Source organism: Ursus americanus, chromosome 4 (assembly GCF_024610735.1).
Source record: "Ursus americanus isolate L20-20 chromosome 4, mUrsAme1.1.p, whole genome shotgun sequence".
In the NCBI taxonomy this organism is placed as follows: domain Eukaryota; kingdom Metazoa; phylum Chordata; class Mammalia; order Carnivora; family Ursidae; genus Ursus; species Ursus americanus.
This window is the reverse complement of record NC_142130.1, coordinates 99,311,336-99,328,349: the sequence shown is the minus strand read 5'-3', so window position 1 is coordinate 99,328,349 and position 17,014 is coordinate 99,311,336. Positions and strand designations below refer to the sequence as shown.

Here is a 17,014-nt window from a genome sequence, read left to right as displayed (position 1 = left end):
AACTGCCTGGATGCTGACACTGTGCTGAGGGCAAAAGGCAATCCTAGCCTGACCCCCGACCGCAATCCTGTAAGTCTACTTTAACGTATAAAAGTTCCTTTGGAAACTTCCTTTATCTCTAACCCCCCCCCGCCAAGATACGTGTTGGCAGTCGACCCCCAAGCATACGGCCCCCCAATACATGTCTGAAGGGTCTCACGACTAAGATTCTATTAGACGGTAATAAATGACCTTTTCCTAATAATAGCTAGCCCCCTCAGGATCCTGGAAACCTTGCCTCCAAAATTCCTTAGACACTTAGGCTATCCCTAACCCTCTCCCGACTTGGAAGTATATAATGGGCCACCCCTCATGACCCCGGGGCAGCTCTTTCTGCCCACGGGTCCTGTCCCGTGCTTTAATAAAACCACCTTTTGCACCACAGATGTCTCAAGAATTCTTTCTTGGCCGTGGGCTTCGAACCCAAACGTCTTTCCTCCATCATGATTAACAAGCAAGCTGGAAATGGAATCACAGTTTTTTGGGGCCTGAGACCCTGTCAAGGCATTAGGGTGTTTCCCTCTCAGCACCTTCAGGGACTGGTCATGATGGCAAACTCTGTATGCTCGCTCGGCCCATTAAATGGCTGAGATGTAGGAGGATTAAATACACTGTTCTTGGGAAACTTTTGAGCGACAGATCACTTTCTTCAGGCAACAACCTATGATAGAAACAAACTTCTGTTTGAGGTCAGGGTAGGAATCCGCAAGCACCCCACGCCCCCACATGCCCTTGAGGAACCCGTGCCCTCAAGTACTGGGGCTGTTGGTACCACAGGAGCCGTGACCAGCAGGCTCCAGCCCCCTCTCTTTGGCCATGTGGTCCTCTGGGCCTCAGTGTCACTGCTGCAGGGCGTGTAACTCCTCACCTGTGGCCACACGACACAGAGCTGCACTTGCTAAAAGAGACTGGAGGCTAAGCATATCGCTTGTTACCCATCACTCTGTTTCAGGAAGGGTTTTAAAGGCAGTTCATAGAGACATACAAAGTATGACAAGATAGCATAAAGTCAATGAAGCAAGTGGCAAACCCAAACACCCATCCAATGGGCACTGTGGGCAAGAGCAATGGCCCTGACTTTCCACCTATAAGGGGGCAGTGGAGACACTTCATCCCTGTCCTGCCCAGTGCATGCCCAGGCCTAGAGTAGGAACTTACGAAGAAGGACACCCGGCCTCACGCGGCCTCACGCGGCCTCACGCGGCAGGATGGCCCCCAGGAAACACTCAGGAGTCAGGTGGAGCAGTTTCGAGGCTGTGCACTCAGGAAAGGCTGCAGGACAGCATCCAGCCATTGGACCTTGAAGGCCCAGTGGCTCTGGGATGGTTGTGGACGTCCGGCAGGACACATTCTCAGGCTGCCCCCTCAACCTGACTGGAGAGGCTCAAAGTCATGTCTCCCTTGACCCATGCAACCCCTACTCCCATCCATAAGACCTCCTCACAGATCGTCATATCTATTTGATCTAAATGAGTAAAACTCCATTTAATTCTCCATATTCTAAACGGTAAAGTCAATATAAGAAAAAGATACTTTTAAAAGTTTATTCTCAGTTTTTTCTAAAAATCCACAGAACTCTAGGAAAGATGTCATATATTTTTTTTAACCATTAAAAACCATGACAGATATGCCTAAAAAAAAGTAGTACTACATAAAAAATACCAACATAGGTGCCTGGGTGGCTCAGTCAGTTAAGCATCTGCCTTCAGCTCAGGTCATGATCCCAGGGTCGTGGAATTGAGTCCCGCCTCGGGCTCGCTGTCCCTCTCCCCACCCCATTCGTGCTCGCCCTCTCTCTCCCTCTCTAATAAATAAAATCTTAAAAAAAAAAAAAAAAAAACCCAATACAATAAAAATAAATTCAACTGATAATGAATTAAAAACATTCAAACTATATTTAAAATTACCTTACTACTTTTAAAAATTATCATATGAATAGATTTTTTTTTTAACCGAAGAAAAGATGAAATTGCCTTGAGCAATTGATACTGGCCATACTGCAGTTTACTTCTGCATTCCAGAACTCTGCTTAGTGTGATCAACACAAGGGAGATTTCTTTACCGGATGCACATCTCTAAGAAAAGGAAATCAAGCTTACGTTTCCAGAAAACTTTTCTCAGAAGCAACTCCAAAGGGAAGTAACCTGGAAAGTAATCCAATTAGCTCACAAGCGCATGTGAAATAACTCTTCTGGTAAGTGACCCTGCTTTTCAAACAGGTGCAAAGATATTTGTGGTCCAGAAAAAACCTGTCAGAGGAGGAACAGCATGTCCCTGCTATTTTGGGAACAATGACCCTGGCAGCCCAGAAAACACCCAGCAAGTCTTTCTGTAGGATCTGCCTGCAGGGGAGAGCGGGAGGGAAGGCCACAGCAGGAACATGCAACCACCCAGAAGTATTCCACACCAAGACGGGGACCTGATTTGACGGCATGTGGAGCGGTACAGACATGCTTACGGGAGTAAGGGTGACGGGTTAGCCAGCATCACAGGAAGAAGTAAAAACAGATTCCGTGCACATGAAGCCCTGTGTGGACCCAAATTCGAACAACCACAGGAAGAGATGGGAACGTGGGCTGGATATAGGACAATATTAAGGAATTCCTGCTCATTTTTCAAGTTAGAATGGACTGCAGTTATGTTCTTTTGGGGGAAGAAAAACACACCACTTGGTAAAGCCATACTGAAGTATTTACAGATGAAAACACACGATATCCAGGATTTGCTGCAAAATAAGCCGGGGGAGGGGGGAGCACAGACGCACTAAGACTGGCGTGTACCCCACTGGGAAGCCAGAGACAGAGGCTTACTGAACTATTCCATTTCTGTCCATGTTGAAATTTTCTCCAATAAAAATTAAAATCGGGTCAGAAACAGCCTCCCACCTTCCCGCAAGTCCAGCTGTTTTTGTGAAACCAGCTAGACTACAAAGGTCAACTAAAAAGTATCTAATGTTCACTTCCGTAGTAGCAGAGTAGAGGGTTCCCTTACTGGAGCAACTACTTGCTTGTACAACTAGAAAAATACTTACAAAATGCTGTGGGAGCGCTCGGACAGCAGTCAGCGCAGACATGCAAAAATGGTACGCCCAAGTACACAAATGACACATGGCTCTGTGTCACCACACGTAACAGAGTGGGCAGGAGGAGTGAATCAGCAACCGTCCTTGGAGGGAGGGCTGTAGTCTGTGAGACCCAGGAGAAAGGCAACAATGGGGCCTCATCTTTGCAACAGACGCCCTCAGCAGGTCCCAGCGCTGTGCCTCAGGAGAGAAGAGGGACAGCCGTTCACGCCTGGGGATCACTAAGTCACCCCAGACCCACACGCACTGACCGGATCCCGGTCTGCTGACCACAGCAGCACAGCAGACACAGGCCAAGGCGTGCACATCTCACACAGGGCTGTTTCACACATCCTGCTCACAAGATTCCATGGGGCCAGGCACACGGAATCTGCCAGGACCCCACTGTTCCCAAGGACTGTGAACGAGGAAGGAGCTGACAGGACAACTGCTTGTCCACCTCGGGTCCACCGCTATACCTCCCTGTAGTAAAGCATCTTCCCAGCGGCCACCTGACCTCTCTGTGATGGCCCCTCAGCACTGCACTCAAGGGGACTGGGGGGGTTAAGGGGACACGGGGGACACTGAGGGGGTTAAGGGGACACTGTGGGGACACTGAGAGGGTTAAGGAGGCATGGCGGGGTGACATGGAGGAAGCTTCATCCTCTCTTAATGAAAGGTGAGTAAGAGCACAGTGTGAAAAGAAGACTACTCATGCGAACTCCTCACTGACCAGCTGTATCCTTGGCTCCCAGTGGGGGTCATGCTGTGTCTCTCTGAGCCATCTTGAGGACACAGGCTTGTGAGTGTGCGTTCCTCCTCTGTCTTATCCCCTCAAATACAAGAAACCCACCCAGAGTGGCCAGATTCAAGGCAACTTAAGAGTCCAAGAAGCAAATCTCAAGAAAAATGCCAATTCCCAGGCTTTTCAATCAAACAAATGGGGATAAACCTCATTTTTATGCTTCCTTTATTTTTATAATCTCCTGTAATTCTCATTCTGGCAAATGTCATTGAGGAAATGGTTTAACTACTAATTTCACACATCAGCTGATCACTACACAGACAACTGAACACACTGACTATTAATCTAGGAGATGCAGGGAACACTAGGGCCTTATTTCATGGTTAGAAAGGGGGTATTAGCATGTCCTTTTTAAAAAGCCCCACAGAAATACCACTCACAAAAATCTATAATCTCAATAAATTTGGACAGAACACTTCACAAAAACTACCCAGTATTTGCGAAGCACTCTGTATGTGGATTCTCACCCCAGAAGGACGGGAAGCTACGGGAGACAGGAGTATCTCAAATCCAAAGACACGGAAGCAGAAGGGCCTCGGGGTGCACAGCCAGCGCCCGCGCACGCCATCCTGCCCAGATGCACAGGGAACTGAAGGACACGAGCGCCACGGCAGTTCACACAGGGACCTTGGCTGGGTCCCAGCCTGTGAGTCCCTCTCCATGGCAGCCTCACGTGTTCAAAGAATCCCACTGCTTTGTCAAACTCCTTCCAAAGAACAGCGGCACGATCCGACATACTGCACGTGCGTATTCTGACAACGTTCAAGACTCTGAACACGAAACCCGAGTGCGCACGGACTCCTGGGAGCACCTGCCGTAGCGCACACGTGCTGAGTGGACACACGTCACAAGCACAGCTGAGGCAGCGCGCCCTGCACGGTCCTCACCTTCGTGCAGCGATGGCTCTTCACCTCAGCTACGGCCTCCTCCTGCGAGCCCAGACCCAGATGTCTCCCCAACCTCCCCCAGGCGCCACAGCCTCTCCATGACCCGCACAGCACCACGGTCAATCTCACCCCAGCACACCCTGTGAGGCATCAGGAACCCCTCGCGGCCCCTAAGCTCCGCCCCTGGAGGGGTCCTGAGCCCGCTTCTGTGCCCTCCCATCCCTACGCTTCCTGAGGGCTGCGGTCAACGCTTGCCTCAGATAGTACAAGCATAGCCAACCCTTCTTCCATCCAGCCATCAGATGCCTCTGGAACAGATCTGTGCCTTTGCTGCTGCCTGTAAGGTCAGGGCCTTGCCCTCCAAGGACACTGCCCGCCAGGTACACCCCAGGTGGATGGATCCTGCCATCCTTCCTCCCCACCCTGAACTCTGAGGTCACACCAATACTGTCCGGCAGGGCCACCGGCACCTCATAACAGCTGCACCTGAAGACGTCTGCAGGGATGAGGGGCTGGCCCCTGGGCATCACACCCCTTCTCGGCAGGCTCCCTGGAGTCCCTGCTGCTCTAGGCCCTGAGAAGCAGCGGAGAACAGAGCAAGAACAGGGACGACAGGCACAGCTACACCTCACGCTCTGCTCTTGGCGGGCTTTTTGCAGGGCACAGGGCTGGACGTCCCGGAGAGAAGAGGCAGGGTCTGCACTGGGCGGGCAGGGAAGTGCTCACTGGGGAGGTGATCTGACTGGGAAGGTGAGGGGCACGAGAACAAGCTAACAGCACACCCAGCGCGAAATAGACAACGAGGGAGAAGACGATGGGAAACCGGGTCTGAGTGTATGCACGCTAAGAGTTTATGCAGAGCTGTGCCCCTGGATCAGAGGGAGCAGCCTGGGGTGCGCAGGGCGGGGACCAATGTGCAGAAGACAGACTACGGGGGAGGCCGCCTTGCACAGGCAACTGCTGCTTGACCAGACTGCGGGCGCGGACACATCCTCCCGCACCATGCGGCCCTGCACGCACCCCCGTCCACCCACCACGCACCCCTCGCGATCCCCCCGTCCACCCACCATGTGCCCCACACACCTCCATCCACCCGTCCACCCACCACACAGCCATCCGTGAGGAAGGCCCCAGTCGCCACGGATGGCAGAACATGAGACACGCTCGCAGAGACACACAGGCGGACGGCAGGAAGAGATCTGCCCTGAGACCTGCCTCACCTGCTGTGCTCCCCGAAGCTCAGCGGGGGCCAGGGCTTCCACACCCTCAACATGATTCGTGCTCATTTGCGTCCGCAGGCCGTGGTCCACAGGCGGAAGCTCCCGGCCATGTTTCAGCTGGTGCTTCTCCGGCTCCTGGGTCAGAGCCGAGGGGTGAGAAGCGTCCTTCTTGTGCAGCTGCTGCTCGAGTTCTGCTCTCAGCTGCTCTAGGGCCCACCTGTGCTCCTCCCGCATGACCTGCATCTCAGACAGGTGACGCGATTCCAGAGAATCCAGGTGTGACGAGTGTCTTGCCTCCAGAGCGCTGACCGCAGCCGCATGTCTTGTCTGCAAGTCAGCCACACGGGCTTCTGAAAGAGCCCACTGCTCACTCTCCACAGAGGCCTTCAGCTTCTCTACCTCGGCCCGGTGTTTGGCCTCCAGCTCCGCCGTCAAGGACAGAATGTGCTGCTGGTGTCTCTCCTGGAGGAGCCGGAGCTCACAGGCGTGCTTCTCCTGGGCCTCCCGAAGGAGGACATCTTGTTCCGCAGTGAATTTCTCTGTGATTTCTTTACGTTCTTTTAAAAACCTGAGAGGACATGCAAAGTGAACGCGGGCAGCAGAACACAACAGTTGTAAAAGCACCAACCTCACTTGGAAACACCTACTCACCTTTCTTACAGGAAACACTACAATTGCCGCCACATTTTAACTGCTCCTGCTCCTTGTCCCTCTGCCACAAATGGCCTGAGAGCACCACCACCAGAAGTTAGTGGAGAGTGAAGGGGCCACACGAAGCCAGAGGAGCTCAAAGGACAGAGCCCAGGCATCCCCGCTCACAGACCAAAGTGCAGGACGCAGGACCCACAGCAGGAAACTGCGTATGTATTTCCAACAGACACCATGGCAAAGTAGGTGTGACTGCTCACGCGTGGCGAGAAGGACCTCAACAGCGAAGGGGCAGCAGGGTCGCTTACAGGAGCCCACGGGGCCATAACGAACACTCAAAGACCTCAAAAAAACTTTGGGTGTGAATTAAGGGACATGAATTAAAAAGAGCCACAGGTGGTCCTGGCTTGCAGAAACCCAGGCAGGCAGAAAGACTCGCTTCTGATCAAAGCGCCCAAGACTCCACCAGGAACTAGAAAAGGCCTAAACCTCAATGGGGCGCACACTGCGTATCAGTGACATGCCTTGATCAGTTCACACGAAGAACAGTAAGACCTGGATTACCTCTGTGCCAACCCTCCACCAGATGACTCTGGAAGTGTTCCCACAGAGGATCCCATTACCCTTACCACACAGGGAGAACACGGAGGTTTTGTGAGGTTGAGCAAAGTGCCTGCGTCCATCCAGCTTGCACACGGTGGGTCGAGATCTGAACTCAAGTTCTCAGAGCCCAGATCAAAAGCTCTTGCACCTCACTCATGATGGTGGGGGCTGGCACACGAGAATAAGCACCACCAGCAAGTCCAATGACCCCAAGACCACAAACACCCCCAATCACGACAGCTCAGGTTTGCAAATAGTTAGCACTGCCAGAGAGGCAAAGAACCAAATCACATTCTAAATATTTAAAATTTAATATTTAAAATTTAAGGGAAGTATGTATAAATTTCAGGAAAAAACATTTATTTTTAAAAATACCTGAGTTTTAAAAACACAAAGAATTAATATGGATGAACTGCATGTCCTTTTGATAAGTGAGGTCTAAATTCTTGCTTTTGAAATTTTAAAATGTACACAGAACAAAAATGACGTGGAAGTTGCATGCACAGTAGTGTCCATCAAAGGAACAGACTGTACGCGAAGGATCTGGACACTGTCTCTGACTTGTTCCAGCACATCAGTTATGGGACATGTAGCTCTATCCCGCTGTCATTTTAGGGTGAGGACTACTAAGACTACTGAGACTCAGTACATACCGCACTCTGCCCCACCTTCCTGCAGACCTTCCCGCCCTGCTGAAAGCCCACCGCATGTCCTCCCAGGGGACCTGCCTCTCACGCTCTGCTGGGCATCTTGGGGTCAGGCCTCAGGTGGGACACTGGCAGACGGCTCTACAGCTAATATGCTGCTACAGGAATGTGACCTACCTGTTCTGTGCCTGCATCAGCTGGAGGGCACAGTCCTCCTTCAGGCGGAGTGTGGCAAGCTCCCAGTCCTGGTCTGCAGGAGCCAGACGGCCACCTGGCTCCCGGCCACACTGGCTGCACTGTGGACACTCATCCCCCGCAAGCCCGAGCTCCAGCTGCCGTAGACGGCCCTGCTGCTCCACCAGGGACCCTTCCAGGCCCAGGATCTGGGCTGCCTGCTGATCCTGAAGTTGCCTCATTTTGATTTCTCGAAGCTCAAACTTGTTTATTATTGACTGTTTCTCAGCTTCAGCTTGTTCTTTCAAGTCAAGGAGCATCAGCGTGAGTTCCTCTTCAGCCTTTCTCTTTAGATTCTCACTTGCCACTTTCCATTCTGCTTCTTTGTCTTTGAATTCTTGCTTCATCAGCTGTAATTTCTCTTTAGCTTTCTTCAGCTCCTCCTGGTGATCTTCCACCAAGTTATATTTTACCTACAGATAACATAATTTCATTTAAGACAGAAGAAATTAAAGGAGAAGATTACTGGCAGTAATGACCCAGAAACCAGCTGTTCACCTCTGGAGTTGGCAGGCCTGGTCAAAAACTAACCGAACTTAACACACACACGTGTGGAGCAAACAAAGACAGTGTCAGAGGCCTTCTTTGTGCACCAAGACCAGTAATGGGGGGAAAATCAGACACATCACAGGGCTTCAGTCAAGGGGAAGGCCAACCACCCCAGAGCAGAGCCACCATCAGCAAAAAAACTAGAAGTCCATGAGAAGGAGAACAGCAAACAGTGCAACGAGCTCGAGTCTGTGGCCTTGCTTCATTATATTCCATTATCTACAAGGAACCTGGTCAAAAGATTGATGAACTAAAATTTAAACTTTAAAGAGGATCTTGTGAAAAGGGAGGTGAATCACAAAGCTGAAGGTAGGCAAATATCCTCATTTTCAAAAAAGGAAAGAAAGTAGGTCAATAAACTACTAAACATCATCAAAAAGAAACAAAAGTAAAAATGGTATTGAAGATTGACCTCAATTCCTTACTTAAAAATTAAGTTATAAAAGGGGCACCTGGCTGGCTCAGTCAGTAGAGCATGCAACTCTTGATCTTCAGGGTCATGAGTTCAAACTCCATGTTGGGTATACAGTCTGCTTAAAAAAAATTAAGTTTAGGGTCAAGCTTCTGGAGAGGGCTTGAGAAGCTCTAATCAGGCCAACACTCCCAGAGGTTAGCAGCCATAAAGGCTGGAAAAAAATATAAGAAACTACCTAAAGGCCTGAGAGAGCATCTGAAAGCAGACAGATTGTAGAGAAGGGCTGGATACCCAGAAAAAAGAAATGGCACTGGGCAATTTACCTGTCCACACCACGCACATAGAAATCCCATAATCTCATTTGTTTGAACAGAGGAGGTAGAAAATGAGAGGTGAAAGCCCATTAGGACAGAAACAGAGAGAGAGAGAACTGCAAAATCTTTGCATTAACTTAGCCCAAATCTCAGGCTGATTCCTGATGCATACATGTGTGGGCAGATTCCAAGAGCAGACCAACACAAAGAGGATATAATGTAAGTCAGAATGTCTGCTAAAACAAAACAAAACAAAACCAAACCCCAATACTCTTTAGCAGTACATAACAGAATCCAGAGTATCCACAATATATCGTTTACAGTGTCCAGGATACAATCCAAAACTAGTCGATATACAAATAAACAGGAAAAATGATCCATGCTAAAAAAAAAAATACAATCATTGGGGAACCCCAAGATGACACAAATGTTGAAATTAGCAGACAAAGTTTTTAAAAGCAGATATCCTAACTGCATCTATGAGCATAAGAAAAATATGCTCATAATGAATAAGAGAATAGAAAATCATGGCAAAGAAAAAAGACATTATTTTTTTTTAATTTTTTATTATGTTATGTTAGTCACCATACAGTACATCCTTAGTTTTTGATGTAGTGTTCCATGATTCATTGTTTGCAAATAACACCATATGTGTTATTTTGCAATACATGCCCTCCTTAATACTCATCACCGGCCTATCCCAATCCCCCACCCCCTCCCCTCTGAAAAAAGACATTCTTAAGAAGAACTGAATAGGTAAAAAACAAAAACAAAAAACAAAAAAAACCCTACAACCAAACAGAAATTCTAGAATTGGAAAGCATGCTACCTAAAATTTTAAAATTCACTGGGTGGACTTAAAAGCAGATTAGAGCTAACAAAAGAAAGAGTCAGTGAACTGGAAGATCAACAGAATTTAACCAACAGAAAGGGGAAAAGATTCAAAAAAATAAAATGAACAGAATCTCAGAAACTGAAAGATAGAACCTCCATGTAAATGGAGTTCCAAAAGGAAAGGAGAGAATGGAGCAGAAATAAAAAACTGAAGAACATACTTGGTAAAGATTTCCCAAATTTGGGGAAAGACAATGTACAGAATTCTCTGTAAGCCACTAAAACAGACCACCTTTTCAATAATGTCATTATTAAAATAAGAAAAAATAAGGTCAATCAAGTATAAGAGGTTTTCTCAGTTTGTTTTTTTTAGGTAACTATGTTTCTTAGGATCCCTGATTCTTCTCAAATATTCACAATTTTATGTACTGATTAGAAAAGTTTCATGAGAGAAAAAATACCAAAGAAAATCACACCTAGGCACATCATGGTAAAATGACTGAGGATAAAAGATAAAGAGAAAAACCTTTGAAGGAGTCAAAAGAAACACTCCTAAATGGTGGGATTTGGAGAGCTTCCAGGTGGGTGCACATGTGGAGGTGCTGAACGGCGGTACGAGAGGAGCGGGCAACGGCAGCTGCACACCACCGCGCACCTCGCCCTATTCATCTCTTCCGGTCGGCTGCTCTTGTGTGCATCCTTCCTAATAAACTGGTAGCAGTAAACTGTTTCCCTGGGCAATGTGAGCCTGAAAAGGGGAATGGGTGGGCATGGGAATATTCAGACCTCAAAGCCAAGTCAGACCGAGGTGAGTAGGTAACCTGGGGACCCAGTAACTGCAAATGGCTTCTGATGTGGGGGCATCTCACGGGACTAAGCCCTTAACCTATGGGTGTCCAGCACTAACTCCAGGTAGTTAGTCTCCAGAGATTAAAAGTAAAGTGGACAGAAACGGGTATGCCATGCAAACATAATGCGATTGAAGGCCGGAAGGACTGTATTAATGAAAGAGAAAGTAGACTGCAGTACAAACAATGCTACAAAGGAGAGAGAAAGAGGGTATTTTTCAGAAAGACAGAACAATCACAAATGTGTGTGCATGTAATAACAACTCCAAAATACTCAAAACACTGACAAAATTAAAGGGAAAAATAGATAATTCTATACTTCCCTCTCAATAATTGATGTAAGCAGATAAAATGGGGGTCCAGGAAAGATATTACACACACACCTAATATCAGAAGTCAGGGAGGAAAGTCTGCCCTTCACTGAATGGTGCCTGTGAAGACCACATGCTGAAAATCACAGACCAGCAAGTGAGTCCACCTACGACGGGCCCACACAGCTCTGCACACAGCTCTACCCTTACTTCTGCTTTGCTCCAAGTCCTCACCAATGCCTTCGAGAATGACATGTGATCAGACATGCAGTTAGTAATAACTTCGTATGAAACTGCGTTTTGATGGAGAATGAAAATCCAGAAAGACCTTCACAGGAAAGAACAGAGGGTGAGAGCATCAGGCCACAAGCATGAAGTGGAGGGAATACAAGGACACTGGTGAAAAAGACGCACAGCTCTGGCCACGTCGATTCTATTGCTCCAACACAGGGATGAGCCACACCCTGCACTGCGTATGCAGGGAAACCTGCTGGGAATCCAGGTGAGGCTTACGGGCCAGACTCTGCCAGGTGGGCAGTGCAGCAGGGCTCTCCTCACTCAAATGGCACTACAGCCACACCACCAACAGTCAGCAGAGAGCCCAGGGCTCAACACCATTGGGGACACCAGGGCACACAGGGCCTGCAGCTGGCCGTGCCAACCAGCCTGCCACCCACCTGAGGACACCCAGCCAGTCCCCTAACGCTGGAGACAGGGGGAAGGAGCAACAAGGACCCAAACCCTGGCTCGGCTCAGGATGGAGCCCTGTCTGGACTCTGCACGAAGCAGACACGGCTGCAAGTAGCAGGGGGAGGAGTGCCAGGACCCGCGTGGGTCTCCATAGGAGTCTGCCACCATGGAAGCGGGCCAGAGCCACACTTACCCTCTCCAAGTCCTCTCTCAGGTGGATTTCGTGCTGCAACTTCTCGTGTAAATTTCTGTTCTCTAGTTTTAAGACATCGATTTCTTCCTTGAGCTCCGTCTGAAGAAGTGAGAGTTTAAGCTTGTGCTCAGTTTCCAAACCCAAGACTCTGGCCGCCACCTCTGTCTCCACCTCCAAGGCCGTGTCCTGCACACACGGGAGCGGCCCCCGAGCAAGCTCTGTGAGGGGACAAGGTGGCAGGAAGGACAATCAGGCAGGAACCTTGAGGAACCCCACACAGCACAGACAAGGACACTCACCCTCCAACGCCCCACACAACACAGACCCTGGCACTCTGGCAACCCTTGGGTGAGCCCAGTCAGAAACGCCCGGGGCCCAGATGACGAGCTGCCCTGCCTAAGCTACCCATACCCACTCACCACCCACTCCGTCCCTTTAGCTGGGGTATCAGGTGACTGTTTTCAACTGTGGGGAACGTGTGGTTCTGGCCCAGGGGGATCCCTCCTAGGCTGTTCAGGTCTAGACTTGTCACCTTCCTGGGCTCAAGAATGAGCTGAGCGGTGGACAGCAGCACTCCACGTGTGCCCGTCAGCGCCCACCGAGCACAGCGCGTGTGCAGTGGCTGAGAACCAGAAGGAGAGTGAGAGGCAGACGCCAAGCACAACGTGACCTGGGCTCTCAGCAGCCCTGCTCTCCCTCCTAGCCCGCCTCATCAGCTCCAAGGGAGCCCGTGCCCAAAACAGGTAGTCGTGCCAGAGCACCCAGCATCGATCCAGACCCCCTCGCCGTGGGACCCTCTGTCTCGCCGCCTCCATGCTACAAGGGGTGCCTCCTGGAATCTGTGTCCATGGCGGGCCTTACACCTGCTCTCCTCAGCAGCGGGGCCACAGCCTGTCCCATCTGCTGCATCTGCTGCTAGGACCTCAGCTTCTCCTCCCACGCCCGTCTCCTGTGGCCCCTGGTGCTGCACCTGGTCAGGCCCAAGCCCAGCCCCTTAACTCTGAGGACACCACCAGGGAGGATTTACAGAGTTAGGGGCTGGGATGTCCAAATAACCCCCGTGGGAGTCCCCAACCTTCCCACATATTGTGCCCTGTGGGCTGAACGGCTGCCAACACAGGCAGCAGGGAAGTGCACACACCTTCGCTGGGCGCTTCTGAGAGCCCCACACGTTGCTCCCCTTCCAACACCTGGGTCCCTACGTAGCCCACCGCCTGCTGAGCTTCCAGGGAGGACTTCAGCGCTGCTAGTTGGCACCGGTGGTTTTCTTCTAACTGCGTGTGCAAATGCAAGAAAAATCACACAGAGGAAACGTTATAAGGGGCCTCATTACCATGTTACCTAATCACAGCCTCCCATGTAACACCTGCTGGGCCGTGCATGTTCACGCCATCTCCCTGTCCCCAGCATCTCACCCCCAGGGGGCCAAGTAGCTCAGGGAGATGGCAGACCACAGCCCTGAGGAGACAGGCACGCACCCCTGGCTGGAGAGCCCTCCTCACACCCGCGCTCTGCTCACCGAGGCCAACACTGAGCCCCAGCTGCCAAGTAGGCCATTCCTAACCAGAACGTTCCTGGACATGAACTGCAGGCAGACCCTGACCACCAGACCCCCTTCCCAGGGCCAGGGCCTCTGCCAAATGTACCCTGCTCCACTGTGGGGCCCCCCAGCCTACTTACTCCCAAGCCCCCTCACTCCCTACACTGTGTCTCCCAACGGCACTTTCCCTTCCGGAATCAGACACATGCCTGGCCTGCCTGGGATATGGACCTGCCCCCAAGAGGAAGGGGCCCCCAAGGGAAGGGGCTCTGGTCACGGCTGTGAGCACACCTGACAAGAAGCCCAGGCCAAGTATCCTGAGGGAAGGGAGGGAGGAAACAAGGAAAGGGCTCAGTGCATGTGCTAAACTCTCCTGTTCCCCTTAAAATGCAGCCAGTAAACCCATTTTCCTCAAAAACCACAGAGCAGTTGCATCAACCTCAACTTCAAGCTCACAATAAGCTCAAATGATCTTCCAAAGCAAGACTTAAGTTCCTACGTTGCTACAAAAACAAACCACTTGAGTGACTGGAAGAATTGAGTCCAGAAACAGACTTGTGCCCCGGGACAAGTAAGCACACAGAAGGCTGTGCTCTAACGAGTCGAGCCTGAAAGACTGACTGGCCATTTAGAAAAAGGTAACAAACTCAGAGTCTACGTACATCTGCTGGACAGCAGCTCAGTTCCAGGTGGATGAGAACTAAAAATTAAAGACTTTAAAAGAACTCAGTCATGAAGCGTCTGCCTTCGGCTCAGGTCATGATCCCGGGGTGCTGGGACCGAGTCCCGCCTCGGGCTCCCTGCTCAGCGGGGAGCCTGCTTCACCCTCTCCCTCTGCCCCTCCCCCAGTTTGTGCGCTTCTCTCACTATCTCTCTCTCTCTCACTCTCTCTCAAATAAATAAAATCTTCAAAAATAAATAAATAAATAAAACAAAAGAATAAAGTAAAAGAACCAGAAGATGATGCAGGGAAACGCTGGGTGCTCTGAGAAAGGGGCCAAAGCGCCAAGGGCCAGGGAAGAACCCACAACTGCAGACCCAGGCCCACGGGCACCACTGCGAGTGAGTACAACCAAGTCCAAAGGTGAGCAGAGTGGGCCCTCAAAACCACAGGGGGAGGGGAGCAAGTGTCACGAGAGCAAAGGTATGGAGGGAGAACTTCAGGGGGCGAGAACGGTCAATTTCAAGTAAAAAGAGGTTTGACCTCATTAAAAACCAAAAAAACACAAACTGAAAAGAGACACTGGCAGTCCATCAACGAGGGACAAACTGCCGACGTCCAGCGGTAACAGGGTGGTGAGGGGGGAGGTGAGTAGGCGTGGGGCTCCCACACCCCGCTGGCTGGCGGGTGTTTGGCCAGATGCCCTGAGGAGGGCACGGTGGCCTGTCAACATTTCAACACATACACGTGCGCAACAAACACACTGGACTTCTGGTTAAACACACACACGTTCCATCATTCTTCTTTTGCTGCCTTCCTGAAGTGTGGCTACAATGACCAGGAAAATTTAACTTAGAATCCCACGAGGAAAGGAAACAGGAAGAGGTCATCAAAGAACCAAAGATGACCAACCCTGGAAGACAAAAATCAGGGCTCACGGCAAGGTCCGGGGCCCAGAAGGCAGAGAGGCTGTGCACACCCAGGGGCCACAGCCCAAGGCCATGTAAGGCAAGACCCCAGGAGGAGCTCTGCCACGGGTCTCCCCAAAACCAGGGGTGCCTCACGACACGCATGAAGACATAGCCATGGGTCACAAACCAACACAGGGGACCCCGACATCCACAGAGCACAGACACCCACACGGATGGACGGCTGGAAAGCAGGGACACACAGGAAGCACGAGAAACCCTTTAATACCGATGGTCTCCAGAGAGGCGCATGAGAACGCTGCACCCTAGGCAGAGACAGGAGAGCACAGCAAGAAAGCAGAACCCCTAGAAATTAAAAATGATCACAGAAATAAAACATTTATCTGAAGAACTGAGAACAAGGCTCACGAGAGCTGCGAGGAGATAGCGCTCAGGACGCTGAAGACGAGTGCTGACGAGACCGGCCTCCCGGAAGCGAAGGGAGAGTCACAGACGCAAGGCCTCCCCCACTCCCAGCGTGACAAGTGGACACACACGCATGTGAACTGCTCCCTGAAAACTTGAGGGCACTCGCGGGGACCCCAGGGCTGTTGCAGCACGGGCAGCTCACAAACAAAGGGAGAATCCGTGGGACGGACTGGCTGGCAGCTCTCCAGGGCAGCTCTCCACGGCGTGGGGGCAAGAGGACAGAGAACACGTGCCAGATGGGTTATACCCGCCAAACACACGAGAACGACCCATGAGCCCTTGCATCTCCACTGAGGGGACAGGTGCAGCAAAGAGAGGGGCCACATGCAGACACACACTGGCTCCCCAGGCAGCAGGGACCATCCAACTAGAATGCAGGGCGACCCCAGGACAACAGCGGGCAAGGGGCCCAGAGGGCAGGATGGGGCCATGGACAAGGACCCAGAGGCACTGCTGTGCTGGGCATGAGGGCCGTGCTGCGGCAGCCATGCCACGCCCAGTAGGACACACAAGAAAGGAAGTGGAAGGGAGGGAACCATCCCACACCACACTCCTGCCCCCAGGAAATAATCACACACAGACAGACGTTTCTAGAAAAGGACATTAACAATGGGAAACAGGAAGCAGCCTGTTCAACAGGATAAACTGTGTCCCCAAAATTCATATGTCGAAGTCCGAACCTCCAGCACTTCAGAATGGGACTATGTGGAAACGGAGATGCTCGGGGCGCGTGTGCACAGAGGAACCACATGAACAGGCGGCATAAGAGCTGCCGTCTGCAAGCCAAGGTGACAGGCCACAGGAGAAACCAGCCCCGACCTCCACCTTCCAGCCTCTTTCTGCTGCTTAACCATCCGGTCTGTGGTCTATTCACGATGGCCACCTGAGGCGACTGAGAACAGATGCTGACAGCAGAGCTGCGCTCGCTGGGGCAGAGCACGTCTGCACGGGGCCACCGTCCGTCACGGCAAGCCACCTGCCCAGGGTGATGGCCATGAGACCCGGGTACCGACACCTCAAGGCATAACCATCAAATAAAAGGGAACCTCCGGTGACAGGAAGGCTACCCTGGCCACATCTCAGGTGCCTGCAGCCGTGTGTCCACGGACCAACGAAGG

The 17,014-nt window shown here is 51.1% G+C and overlaps 1 protein-coding gene across 9 annotated transcripts in view; it reads right to left on the bottom strand.

The window, feature by feature from the left end:
* PCNT (pericentrin) overlaps window positions 1–17,014 on the bottom strand; it is a 129,981-nt gene that overhangs the window by 73,002 nt on the left and 39,965 nt on the right. For all 9 annotated transcript variants that reach the window (XM_045776969.2, XM_045776971.2, XM_045776972.2 and 6 more), the window contains 4 exons: window positions 13,440–13,572; window positions 12,299–12,516; window positions 8,088–8,557; window positions 6,013–6,580 (listed from right to left, as the gene is read on the bottom strand). In XM_045776969.2, coding sequence (XP_045632925.2) covers window positions 6,013–6,580; window positions 8,088–8,557; window positions 12,299–12,516; window positions 13,440–13,572 — 1,389 coding nt within the window. The remainder of the gene's footprint in view (window positions 1–6,012; window positions 6,581–8,087; window positions 8,558–12,298; window positions 12,517–13,439; window positions 13,573–17,014) is intronic.